Source organism: Camarhynchus parvulus, chromosome 3 (genome assembly GCF_901933205.1).
Source record: "Camarhynchus parvulus chromosome 3, STF_HiC, whole genome shotgun sequence".
Lineage (NCBI taxonomy): Eukaryota > Metazoa > Chordata > Aves > Passeriformes > Thraupidae > Camarhynchus > Camarhynchus parvulus.
The window spans coordinates 1290473-1304712 of NC_044573.1; the positions used below are offsets into that span (position 1 = coordinate 1290473).

Genomic DNA, 14240 nt, shown 5'->3' on the forward strand with positions numbered 1-14240 from the left:
TGTTCGCAAAAAAAATAAACTCTTCAGCTTATTGTTTTAGTTCTATACACACAGAACAATGGCTTCTCGTTTTTCATGTCCTCACTAATGCACTGGAGCGGCAGGCTTGTGCACAGTTTAAAAACAAACAAAAAAAGGCAGGGGGGAAAAGAGTTATTTTAAGTAACTTCTGAAAAATTCCAAGTTGTTTATTTGTTTCATCTCAGCTTACCCATAACAAAGATGCTCTGATGTTATGTTTACTTGTAAGGTTAAAAGGGATACTCTTGATAGTCTTCTTTAAAACATTCTGAACAGAGAAAGAAGCCTGCAAATCTCCAGAGTGTTCACTCTGAGCTCAAAAATGCTTTATTAAGACAAAGTGCTCTAAGAGAAAGGCATTAAAAAAACTTGAAAAACCTGGGTTCTATTTTGCTGCTCACCTGGGGAAGTTCTGCAGCCACTAAGCAATGCCAGCAGTCAGGAGGTTTGCTGCAGTAATCCAGTGCTTAAAAAAAAAGATGTGGCTAGAAAATTGCAATCCTGGACCTCAATTTAGGTAGAATTCACCTTAGTAGTACACTTCACTTGAAAGTGAAAGCAAATAGTGTGAGCCACTGAGAGATCAGTCAAAATCTTTATGCAAAGTACATATTATCACTAGGGAAGATAAGAAAGCCTTTAAAGCAAGAAATGAAAACAAACCTATTTTTGAACCTGCACCATCATATTAACTTGCTAGAGTGTGCCAATTACAGCTCTCAGAAAATATCAGCTCAGCTGTGCTCTGGCTGTTGAGCTACTTAAAGCCTCAGTTATGTCTATCCTGTTCCCACTACAGGCCAGAGAAAAACAAGGAAAGAGTCAGCCAGGGCAGATTTCTGCCCTCAGGACAGATAATTCCTGGGAGAAGTTGCTCTTGATGCTCAAGTTTCCTTACCCTTCTCAACCTAGCAACACCTTCTGCTACATTAATATGTAAATGGAACCAAAACAGTTTCACCTGTGAACTTAATCACATTTGTTCATTAACCCACTGGAAACTCTGATCGGGAGGAGCTGCTGTAAGCACAGCAGAGGGGATGCAGCCAGTCCTTGCCCCTCTCTCAGTTAGTTCTGACAGAGTTTGTATCTCTCGAGGAATTCAAGGGCACAGCAGTTCAAAGCCAGGGCAGCAGTCAGCGAGAAGCAGCTACAGAGGCCCAACCCAAGAAACAACTTGGGGAAGCTTAGCCAAGCTCATTGTCTGACCCAGGCACACACATGGACACAGCCACAAAAAGACCAAAGCAAGCAGCCACATTTATCTGCCACAGATTCCAAGAGCAGCTATTTCTGCTCAGTGCCTTGTGAATCCAAAACTACACACCAAGAGCAACGCATCATTCTGAAATTTCCTTTCTGACCCGGAATACTGTTACAGACTACAACACAGTGTGAGGAGAAGGAAAGTTACAGGACAACAATGAACTGCTTGACTTTAGTGCTTCACACCCTGATCCCCAATGGAATTTGTGAACAGTGTATCAGGCATTGGGTGGGGGTAGCAGCATTACATCCAATCCCAAGGCATGAAAGAGTGACTTGTCTCGCAAAGCCAGAGCTTTTTAATTGATCCTAATGCTTTTTCAGTTTAGAAACTGAAGATGGTGTGCAGAGGAGATGGAATTCCATGCTTTCCACCTGCCTGTCTGTGATCTGGAGTGATGCTGCTCCACACAACACAGAATTCCTTCAACCCCTCTCACACTCTTGTTTAAATGCTCCCAGCAATCCCATTTAAAAATTCCCAGTGGTTTAAAGCTCAGCTAGAAAAACTTTGGGCTGGAACTTGGTACAAGTGGTAAGAACTCACAACCACCACTTCTACTTTGTGAAATACAAAGCAAAGTTGGTAGGACCATCTTCAAACTGCAACCCAAAGCAGCAGGGAAGGGAACCACAAGGAGAGGATGGAGGCTGCCCCAGTGCACAGGCCATGTGGAAGAGCTGAACTCCCACTCACACACAGTGAACAGAAATGGTGCATAACAAACATCAGTGTGCGAGCCAGAGGAGACTCCCTTCCCTTGAAACCTTGGATTTTGTGGGGCTTCCACTGCTGAGAACACTACAGGGAAGACATAAGGGGTGGGAAATGTGCAGAAACACACACAATGCATGGTCAACAATGAGTTAATGCCAGAATTGTTAGCACAGTGTGCCTGAAAAGGCATCACCTTTCACAGGGCTGCCAGTGAAAGCACTCACTAAACACAACAGGACTCAACTCACACACTCCAGGTAACACCTGTGGGCTGCTGAGCAGCACCTTTAACCCAAAACACAGCTCTTTCTCCAGAATTTAGCCATGTTTTATTAGTACAGCCTTCAGGTTTACAATTGTTCATCTTTTTACCAACTAGCCTGTGGCAGGCAGGTGAACATCCACTGTGCATGGGGAACACCTCTCCATCTTTTAATTCTACCTATACAATTACTGTTTGGGAAATAGCACTCTAATAATTTAAACTGTTGGCTGATAGCTTGAGCTTTCAGTCTCAAGAGAGACTCAATCTTTAGCTCGACCTCTGCATACACACGCGGAAATTCCTTGGTAACTTACCAAAAATAAAACAATAACTGCAAGTGACAAGGCTGCCTTTTCCTACCCTAAGGAAAATGTCAACCCAAAGAAAACGTTTTTTCATTCAAGCCTAGTTCCTGAACGTGCAGAACCTGTATCAAAGCCACTGTTTGGTATGCAGACAAGGTCAGTTTCCTGAGCCTTTCAATAATGTGTTCGCTTATTACTGTAAACAAAACTTCACACCACAAGTTGTTTGGTTTCTGATGTTCTCTTTCTCCTTGAGAGTTTATCACAGGTTCACAGGGGTCAGGCTCACACATTTGGCTGCTGGACAGGCTGAAAGCAGCGACAAAGGAGCAAGATAGAACAAGCCAAGTGACACACAAACTGCTCCTTCCCTCGCTGCTGTCCCTCCAGTTGTTGCTGTGGATGTCTTCAGCAGAGCCAAGCTCACAGCAAACGCACAAGGGCTCTGAAACAACTCATTCTCAACACTTCTCCTGGCATTCAGGCTGCCTATCTTCTCTTCCCAACCATTTCTCCGCCTCAGCTCGAGCCTCCCGATAGCACTCACACTTTCTGGAGCACCTGCTCCTCCGTGCACAACTGAGACACAAGCAGCCAGTGCTGGACTGCCGGAGCAAAACCCAGCACAGGACTCGTCCTGCTCTCCTTCTCGGCAGGCTTTGAAAATGACAACTCTGCCGTTTAGCTCTCCTTCCCTCCGAAACTGTCCCGGGCATAGCCAGCGGGCCAGGGAAGAGACCGCAGCTGCCCAGCAGCTGCTCTGCCAAAGGTGAGGGGGAAACCACGCTCCTTTCCTACTGAGGCTACGCAAATGTAAAGGGCTGGGAAGCAGCAAGCAGTGAAGGGAAAGCAGACTGATGGTGAGGCCAGCCTCATGCCCTAAGGAGCCAAGGAAGAAGAGGAAGCAAGGTGACCAAGGGCACCCGAACTGGGAGAACACACCGCGGCTTGACAACTCCACCAGAACGAGCGAGACAGCGAGAGGAGCAGGAGCCAGGAGGAAAAGGAGAGGCTGGGAGGAGGAGACGGGAGGTGGAACGAGAGGGAGCAGGCTGAAACAACTCTGTTACGGGGACAGGGGCGGCAACACGCACACCGAGAGGCGGCAGGCGGCGGAGGAAGGCGCTGCCGAAAGGAGCCAGCCCAGCACAATTGCACAGCACAGCCCTCGCACAAAGTTTGCCCGGCGTTCAGCCGCCCGTTCAACCCCTCGGCTGGGCTCGGCTCCCGGGACACCGGCGGGGCAGGGGACACCGGCGGGGACACCTCTGTGCCCGCCCGGCACCGAGCGGGGCAGGGCCCGCAGCCCTCCCGCCCCATCGCCCCGCAAACCCGCCGTGCCCCGCCGCGGGAAGGGCAGCGCTACTCACATCGTCCCACTTGACGAATTTCACGCCTTTCTTGAGCGTTTCGGAGACGCAGACGGGCTTGAGCTGCAGAGCGTGCACCCCTGGCTGTGCCCCGGCCATCTGCCCCGCATGGACGCGCTCGCTGTGCCCCGGCGCGGAGGAGCCGCGGCGAGCGGCCGAGGCAGGAGGGAGGGACGCCGGAAACCCGGCAGGGAGGCCGGCAGAGGCGGCGGCAGCGGGCAGGGAGGCGGCGAGGGCGAGCGGCTTCACTGGCGCTGGCCCAAGGAGCTGGCGCGGCAGCGGCCGGGGCGAGCCATGCGGCGGCACATCCTCTATATACCGCCGGCCCGCCCGCTGCTCGCACACACACGCACGCACGCAGGGCACGGAGGAGCCGCGGCGCTGCCCGCTCCGCTCCCTCCCTCCCCGCCTCGCCGCTCCTCCTCCCGCCAGGCTCGGCCCCCGAGGTTCCCCCGCGCCCAGGGCAGCGCCGGCGGCGCCGCGGCGCCACCTCCCGGCCAACGGTACCGCCCGGTGCCTTCCGAGCAGCGCGGCCCCGGCAGGACACGCTGGGAATGGGAGAAGCACCCGCTTCCCCCCCGGGAAGCACTCGTGAGGCTCCAGCACCGCTCCGAAATGCCCAGCAAGGAAGCAAGAGTGACTGTCCGTGCGTCTTGCCCCGCTGGGAGAGGCGGCCAGCAGCGCTGAATCTCACCATGGACCTCTGGAGGTCACCCAGCCCAGCATCCCCTCCCGAGGCAGGTGACACAGAAATGTGTCCAAGGTGGGTTTGGGATGTCTCCAGACAGGGAGACCCCACAGCCTCCCTAGGCAGCTGTTCTGCCGCCTTCAACACAGAAGTTGTTCCTCCTGTTGAGTGAAACTTCTCAGCTTTGAGGGAACAGCTGTGGCAAAAGCAGAGGGACAGCGCTGAGCCCGCACAGTGATGCCAAAAGAGGAACAACTTTTAATTGAAAGAGTGGCGCAAACAATTCCCAAAGCTTCGTGCTTTAAATACACAGAAAGTGCTTTACCACAGCTTTTTGATCTCTTAAGATTAAGAGGCTTCCTCAGAACAAAGGAATGTGACCTTAATTCAGTTTTAGGGATACTCAACTCAGAAGGGATAAAGATGGAAAAGCATCCTCTCACCCAGCAAAATCCTGAATCCAGAGGTTTTAAGGAAAATGGTTTTGAAGAACAAAGTGCTCCACCAATGACCTTCTCTCGGTGAGAGCCCCTGTACATAGATATAAAACATCAGATAACACAGCACATGAGATTTCGAATTTCTCTGTAGGGGTTTCCAACTGACCCTCGGGATTTAGGGGCACCAGGCCAAACTTCTGCTATAGACAAAGCAAATTGCACAGAAAAAAAAAATGTCTCAGAACGTATTTTTAACTTGGTTTGGAGGAATGAGATTTCAAAAGAGTACTAAGTATTTTTTCTTCAATCTGAGTGTGGAAATGTTGGTTCTGGTTTTTAAAAAACCACAAGACTGGCATATTGGACTGCTGATTTGCTCTTACTGTAAAGAGTCACTGAAGCTTTTGCTCTGGGCCTTTTCCAGATTCTCCCCCTTCAATGAATGGTTTTTGGTTGCCTTTAGTGGGATGTGAACCTGCTCTTTCACCATAGCCTGCGCATGCAGCGGATGCATTTCAAGGCCAATTAACCCACTGGATCTATTTTTTGTTCTTATAAACCTTCCCTGCAAACGTGGGTGTCACTTCAGTCAGGATGAGAGCCTGCTCTCTGCCTGCTGTGCTGTAATTCCCAGCCATTTGCCGTGACTTAAAGCACAAATAACCAATTCTGCCTTTGGATGGGCTTGCTCCGTGATGGGGGAAAAGGGAGAAATTTTCAGGGCCATTTTCACAACTGCCTTTTCATCTCATTCCGTATAGCATACAAAAGAATGAAAGTGCTGCTAAAATCCCCCGACAAGAACAGCAGAGAGTACTGGTGCTACAGTACTTACTCAGGATCCCTTAAGCTCTTGCATTCCCAGCAGCCTGCTGAAATCAGACCTTGGGAAGATGTAAACCTGCCAGGGATGGTGGCACTTCTGTGGCAGCTCTCAACAAACCCACAGATCCACTTTCACTTGGCCTGGACTCATTTACAGTCTTTGTTAGGGAAAAACAAATCACAATTTATGATACCTGAGGATTCCTGATGATGCCAGAGGCTCCCAGCAGCCATTGCTGTGAACATGGAAGAAGTGAGTCTGTGGATTAGGATAGGCTCTGATATTGCTGCCTGGCATTACAGATGGGAAGTTTTGTCTGGAGCAATTCTGGGTTTTTCAGACTTGAGTATTTTAATCTGATAGTATTTGCCTGAAGATAAACACACCTTTCATATGGCAGGTATCTAAGGAATTTTCCATCAAAAGAAGAAGCAGCACCAAAGGAAATGGCATTATGCCTGAGCCTGTTAAACAACAGCTCTGCAAAGTGCCTATGATTCAGCCTGGGCTCTGTGAAGTCAGTGGGAATTTTAGTTTAACCCAGATAGCTGGCTCATGTGTTACTGCTATTGCTTCACTGGCATCTGCTGCAGCAAGGAGCACATTTCTTGGTGCCTAGTACACACTGCAGACACAAATTCAGAGCATGTCTCAATCTAGCTCCTTCTCCACAAAGCTTGGGATCAGTGGCCTGGAAACCAGCTGCACTCAGCAGGATTGTTACACCCAGAAAGAGTACAAAGATCTTGTCCTCAAGTGATGGGACCAAGCCTCACAACAGAGGAGCCAGACACCTTCCTGCACAGCCCCAGTTAAACATCTAAATGCTTCTCTTCTATTTCTTCTTCACTCAGCCCCTTCCAGTTCCAAGAGTGAAGGAAAGATGTGGTGTTAAAAAAAACCCCACTCAGCAATAGACTTTTTCAAGTGGTTATTCCAAATCATACAGATCAGACGGGATACTGCTCTCATGTTGCTGCAAAAACTATTTCAGGATATTTTTCATTTGTCTAGGTTCAGAAATCCCAGCCTAGACAGTCAAGGGATTGCCTTGCATGGATAATACAAGTTATTGGAATGCAATATACCCACAAAGCATTATTTTTTATGCAAGGGACTTAGGTACCAATATTTCATTTCCAGGGGCATAACTGACTACACAATGTTTTAGATACACATCTGGATGTGTGTGTAAACAAATCAGGAAAGGAGCAATAATTGATTTAAATAACAGATGGCTTTGACCAAGGGCAGGTCTAATGAAGACATGGCAAAAGCTACACAGAAAGACTCTGTGAAGTGATGTGAGAAATGCACTAAAACCTAAATTTACTGTTTTAAATTTGGGTTCAGAGAAATATATATTAAATCTCTATTTCACTGGCTATCCTGAGTTTATTGGTGTTTTTCTAGATTCTGAAGAGAAGCAGAGGCCTCAGCCTTGCAAATGCTTCCCTGCAGTGGTGCACTGAGCATTCTGAGTTAAACCTAAGTGGTTGCAGGATTTGGGATTAAAGCTATACTTCCGGTGAAGCTGAGTTTATCATCCTAACTGCATTTAAAATTGGGTCAAATTATACTCCAATTATCAGCGAGAGCAGGATCATTAAGTTCCGTGGAACAACTCTGGAAAAGCAATAGAGAAACCTCTCTGAAGAAAGCTCAGTCCTTCTGGTAAGAAGCTACTTCACATCATGCAGACAGCAGAGCTCCCACCTGACCAAGGAGTGCCACGAGGTGTGCTGAAGCTGCCCTGTGTGCTGAGAAATGCCTAAGTCACTCACTGACTGAGAGAGCCAATCTGCCCATTCTCCTGCAAGCTGAGGGCCACAGGAATGTGCTGATGTTTAATCTGCTCCCTTCACCAGGTGCCACACACAGACCAGCAGCCAGACACAGACCTCATCTTCAGGAGAGAACTTTGAAGTGGCACAGCCACTCAATCAGGCAACTCCTGAAGAGTGAATATAAAATTGTGGCGCACAAACCACCACCATAGCAACAAAGGCAGCCTGGCAACAGCAGCTGCTACACAGAAACTGGAAGGGGAGGGGAATCTTGTACAAGAGTCCATTTCCTGTTGAAATCATCTTCATTTTCCCCTCACAAATGTTGGTATAATACTGGGAGAATAAAGATTAATGCAGTGTGATGGAAATTATGACAAACAGTGTCTTTGTGTAAAGGAAGTGGCTGGGTCACTGCTACACTGACTGGAACCAGGTTTTATTTTGGATGGATTTTGACCTGAGGCACAGCTGGCACCTGTGGAACACCACATCACCAGAAACAGTCCACAAGCCCGCAGAAAACACCCTGAGGGAAAAAGAATGAGCCCTGGATGGTTTGGACAGCAGGTGCTGCTGGCAGAGTTCCTCACCCACGAGACCTCTTACCCTGCTCTCTCACTGGGATGGGCCCTGGTTTGAGAGACCTTTCCCTGATGCTGCTCCAGCCCAAGGGCCCCTCTCCATGTCCCCCAGCGACCCCTGACACTCCCTGCCCACTTAACCTCTGCTAAAAAACCCCAAACTACTTCCAGAAGACCCCAAAATTACTGCCATTTTCAACAGTTAAAATGACAAGTTAAAAAGTCAGCTAATGCCTTCCCTAGGAAGTGTTAATTCACCTTTTAGGTACTGGGATCTGTTCTTGCTTCCCTGCTCAATTTACAGCATGATATATTTTTTTTACAGATTGTTAAAACCAGTCCATAAAACATACAGCACATTTAAGAGTGCTGACATTAATTATGAAAGATTTCACGGCCTACCACGTTTGTTAAATCACACGTGGGGCAAACTGCCCCTGACTCCAAAGCTGTGCATTTGTTTATCCCAGTAATATAAGCACCTTTGTCTTTTTCTGTTCTCTTCCAGCTCTTAACTTCTGTCCCAGCTGCACAGATTAGAGCCCTCCCAAAAGCAAGCAGGCTCTCTCACCTGCTTTAATTTATATCCAAGCTGAGCCTGGATGAACTGAAAGACAAAAATATCCAATGGGCTGCAAGGCAGCAATTGCCTTGAAAATCGCCAGCCCTTTTGTAGAGCAGGAACTGTGCTCTGAATGAGGTGGCTGCTGCATGAATGGCACCTCTGTGCTCCGTGCAAGGAGAAGAATGCTGGTTTGTGCTTTTCTTGCAGGGTCTGAAAATTACAGAAATCTCATGGTATCCTTCAGAGGCACAAAGATGCTTCTAAATTACGTGTGTGCCCAGCATGCACACAACGAATCAGCACACACTGGCTCTGGACTCCCAGCTCTAATTCCCACAAAACTTTTGCATGTATTGCTGTGACAGAGCAATATTTAACTAACTTCTCCCAGCTCTATTTCCCATTACCATGGTAGAGTCATGTCCTGTGGCAGCTAATTCATTTCAGCCTAGCTTACAAGTTTGGTACAGTTAAAAAATATATATATTAAAGCTGGTGGCAGGGTGGATTGTCTTTAGAAAGATGGGAGATTATGAGTCTGAAAAAGTGCTGTAGATCTGGCCCAATTCTCTTTCCTTAAACTCAAATGAATTCATCTTTCAGGTCCTTCTAGATGGCTTTTGCCCATTTCATTCCTAAAGGCAAAGAGCCCAGCACACACATACCCTGGACTCTGGAGATCACCAGGGCTTGGTTTGAGTACCCTAAAAATTAAGGGTCTGTACACCAGCAGGAATATTTCATTTCCATTAAGCATTTAGAGAAAAAGTGTTTGCAATTCATTCAGATGCTAAAAATTTAGGGAGAAAATCTGTGTTTCTTTTTTTGCATGGGAAACTTGATATATTTTCAATTTTTACACATTCCAATTGCCATTTTATCTCATGATAATCCTAAATTAATACAAAAAGATTTTGACGGCATACCTTCTCTTGAAGGAGGCCACTTGAAACTTTATGCCTTTCCCACTGACACTTTTCTCTAAGCTCATTTCAGAAATATTCTTATAATAGCCTCTCATGAATCAGACTTTCATTACAATTCTGGCTATTTTACAGAACCTGCAGTTGTGAAGGGTGAAATTCCACAACTGACAAAACATTAGTCAGAAAGCAATAGGACACCATTTACGTAGCTGCAAACACTTGCTTTCAGCTGTGCTTCTAAAACTTGGAACAGTTTTCTTGTGATGCAGGTCTTCAAGCCACATCTCCTGTAGTCAATTGAAACTCTTAATGGCAAAAAAAAAAAACCCAAACCCAAAACTAAATTCCCGGTTATTTTTCAGAGAAGCCGAAGAGTTTTTAATATTGCTAAGCTGAATAAAGCTCAGGTCACTGACACCACATGGAATGGAAGAAAGGACTCGGCCTCCTACAACCTGTGAGCTGTCCCAGCCCAGCTCCCAGTGCCTAAGCACAGCAGTGTCCTCCATCATCACAAAGCTGAATAATAAGCCAAAAGCTATTAGGGCCCAGCCAAACTCTGATGCTCTTATTAATATCCAAAATGAGCATTTTCCAACATGCAGTGCGTTTTCTTGATGAAAAACAGAGCACCCTTCACCAGGAATGAAGCGTTTTCTAGGATTTTAGGTGAGCGCTACAAAGCCTGGGATGCAGGCTCAGGAATGGCTCTGCTGCTGGTCCTGTCCCTGTGTGGCGAGGAAAAGCACTCACTGTTAAGCAATCTGCTCTAACAGGATGCCTGCTGAGCAATCAGAAACATCATTTACCAACCAGGAGACATGGAGACGCTGCCAGGGAAAGGGAGGAGTTCAACAGGGGAGGAAAAATGCCTTTTATAAGGCCACATCTTGATGTTTCTCAGCAAAACACAGCCAGGAGGAGGAGAGGGAGAAACAGCCACTGTCTCCATTCCACAGCACCGCAAGATCACTGCAAAGTGCTGGTTGCCTTACTCACATCTTGTATCAGACATTCAGCTCCACAATACCCAAAAGTCCTCTTGTTCCAGGAAAAGTGAGAAGGAAAAGACCAATAGGTTAAACTGAAAGGCCCAGTCATACTTTGGTTGAAGTCATTCCATGAGCTTTGGTGCCCGTTCAGAAAGGCACTCTGAAAGCAAATAAATGATCTTGCAATTATCTTTTTGCTGAGATTATGCAACGGTTTTGATGAAACGGCTCATGATGAATTTAAGTTTCAACATTCATTTTCCCAGTAGTCTTGTAAACACATAAAAGGTCACGACATATAATTTCAAATAAGGAAAAGCAATTATTGTAAGGAAACCTTAGGTTTCAGAGCAGCCAGCAGCTAAAGAACTTGGAGCAAAACAAAGCTGAGTGAACATCACAGGCTATAATAAAAAACACCTCTTGACTTCTCTACACAATGAGATTTGCAGCAGTCACAAGGAATGCTTGGCACAGGTGCTCATTCGAATGAACATTTCCCCACCAGTGTTGCCACAGTGAAATCTCAGATCAGCTACCTGCAGGCTGTCTGCTTATAAAATCCATCTGAATGTAGATGCCAATTAAAGAAAGTATATTTTTATTTATTTCAGAAAAGGCAGAATAATAAAAGTTATTTGCTTTTACAGTACCAAGAACACATCAAGGGATTTCTACACTTGTAATACACCAGGGATTCAAGCAGGAGTGCAGCCTCCTTCTGCACACACACATTTTCAGCAGTTTGCAGTGTTTGTTACAGTCTCAGTGACACAAAGGAAGCATGCTCAGAGCAAGGATTATCAGTGCCCCGAGAGACCATGATCTTATAACAAGTCTTAGATAAGCTGAGACCCAAGTCCAGATTTCCAAGAAACCTAATCAAGTAGTGTTTCTCTGTTCTCCTTCATGCCTTACAACACTGATAAAACAAAACAAAAAAAAAACCAGATGTTTTAGATATGATACAATAGCAAGAATCAACAGAGCAGTGTAGGGAAAAGATCTTGTGAGCAGCATTACATAAATAGCAATCCAAGAGTAGTGTTTAATAAATCCTGGTACCAAGTCTGTCAATAAATCGTAGCCCTTGATGCCATCTCAAAGCTGGCACAATAGGAGCTATTATTGAAGAAGGATTTAAATTAAAGCACAGCTGCCTTGCAGACTGGTGCAGAAATACACCTAAAATAGAAGGCAAACAGCAATGTGACTTCAGCTTGGCATTTCAGACAAAGTCACCACAAATTCAATAACGTGAGCTCGTCTCTACAATGCCAGAGCAGCACAGTCCTGCTTCAAAAATCCAAGTGCCTGATCACACACAGCACTGATCCCCCTTGGCACTTCACTGATTTCCATTGAGCTGTAGGTGCTGATTTCCTTTCAGGATCAGTTCAGGAAAGATGATTTTCACAGACAGAAATGGCACATAGGAGCTCAAAAGACCCTGAACGTGGGCCCTTTCACATGCAAATTCATGACTGGAATCCATTTGTTCAGGAGATGGAAAATGCTGCCATATGACTGTATTCTCACACAGGCAGGCTCCCAGCCTGTGCAACAGCCACTCCACAGCCAGAGCTCCTTGCCTTCCCCGGCCACTGCCCATCCCTGAACACCTCCCTCTCACCCACCTAAAAATGGACACGGCTATTGCCTGATAAGGGACTTGCAAGCTGCAATGAACATCTAATTGTGCCATGGAATATTGCTAAAAATGCCAGCTTCATTGTAGAAAAATATAAAAACACCCCAAGTTTTGGCAGTGGAGACACAGGCATTGGTTTGGGACCAGTTTGCTTCCCTGGTGGAAAACTGTTTCCCTCTAATATTTTTGTGGAAAGACTCAGGCCCTTCATTTACATAACAAAGTGTGAAGGTGAGGAACTCAATCCCCAGATTCCATGCCCTCAGGATCAGATCTGTGGCCTTGTCTCCTCTGTGGGTGAGGCCTCTGCACCCAAGACCCCCCTGTTTAATTTTTCATCACCTTCCTCCACTGGGGAAGCCCACGTACACCTCAGCCATGCCCCAGATCACTCCATTTTTGGCTAGAAGTGTTTCAATGCCAGATTGTTAACAGAGGGGAATAATTCCAGTTATGGTGGGAGCATGGAGAACATTTGGAGCCACCTAGCAAGGTCAAACCAAACTGCAAAGATCGAAGACCACAGAAATGGCTCAGAGCCCCAAGAGGACAATCCAGCAGTGCTCTGACATCCCATCACTCACCAGCAGGAAATGGCCAACTTCCAATCTGCCACTGGGGCGCCAACCTTCTCCATTCCCTTCCTGAACTGCAATTAGGTTTTGCAATATAGTGGATCTCCACAGACTTCAGCTGAAGAGATTTAAAATTCTCACGTGGTGGGCAGATCACTGTTCTCCACTACTGCACCAGCCTGAGCCACTTCTGACTCACATCTCCTGATCAGATTCGGTGTCTCTGGGAGGGTGGGCACTGAATTTGGGGAGCTTTAGCAAACACTGCTTTGCAGGCACTGAGGGGCCTGGGCAGCAGATTTCCAGCGTCATCTGTGGCTTGTTCTTGGCAAGGCAGTGGATCTGTACACTCAGTTACTTTTGTGTGTTTGAGTCATAAAATGGCTTGGAAGGGAACTTTAAGGCCATCTTGTTCCACCAAAGCTAAAAGTGCAACTATCTGACAAATACAGTTTATTCCTCCATAAAAAAAAAAAAGGCATTTCAAATAAAACTAGATACTGCTGGTGGCTGAACTTTTTTTTTTTTTAATCTGCTGTTCTCAGGCACACATCTTTTGCAAGAATTAACCTTTTGGGATAGTATTTTCTCAGCATACTCTATTGTTAGGTATTTCACAAGAACATTGGGTATGGAATTTTTTGAGGTAGGAGAAAAGGAACTGGTAGGTTTTTTCCCCTTCATATGAATAAGTGTTACATACATGTAATCTATGCATGTACATATTCCTAGTTATATTTAACTAGGAATATTGCTTGCAGCACAGCATACAAGTATTCCTCCTAGACATCTCACTGAACTTTTTCTTCCTCTTCCAAATCAAGCTATTTGCAACATTATCCCATTCCAACAGAAGGAACTCTCATTTCCCTCACTGCAACACTTAAATCCTCCAGCCCAATTACAGCTGCTTTTGCCAACCTCTTAAAAGCTCATTTCTGCCATTAAAGCCCCAGGCAGCCAGCCTGCAGCACACATCAGTGGGTAAATCACAGCTGAGAGGCTGTTGGTGCGGCAAAGCACCAGCCAGCATTTCCCAAATGAAACCAGACCCATCAGTCCATCTCCTCCTCCCTCCTGCTTGTCAGGAAGCAGCGATGGACCCTTGGCCATGGCCTTCCCTGTGCCCTGCACCTTCCCAGGCTCCTCTCAAGCCACCAGGAGGTCATCTTTCCATCTCAGCAATACACAGCTGCTGCATGGGCAGAGTGGTGTATTCCCAAATAAAGGTATTCTTGTCTCACCAACCAAGTTAAAGTCT

At 46.5% G+C, this 14240-nt stretch overlaps 1 protein-coding gene across 3 annotated transcripts in view; it reads right to left on the reverse strand.

Moving 5' to 3' along the window:
- Nucleotides 1–4366, reverse strand: part of PLCB1 (phospholipase C beta 1) — a 323139-nt gene extending 318773 nt beyond the window's left edge. For all 3 annotated transcript variants that reach the window (XM_030946647.1, XM_030946646.1, XM_030946648.1), the window contains exon 1: nt 3946–4366. In XM_030946647.1, the coding sequence (XP_030802507.1) occupies nt 3946–4044 (99 nt within the window). In that variant the 5' untranslated portion in view covers nt 4045–4366. The remainder of the gene's footprint in view (nt 1–3945) is intronic.
- Nucleotides 4367–14240: the final 9874 nt, after the last annotated feature.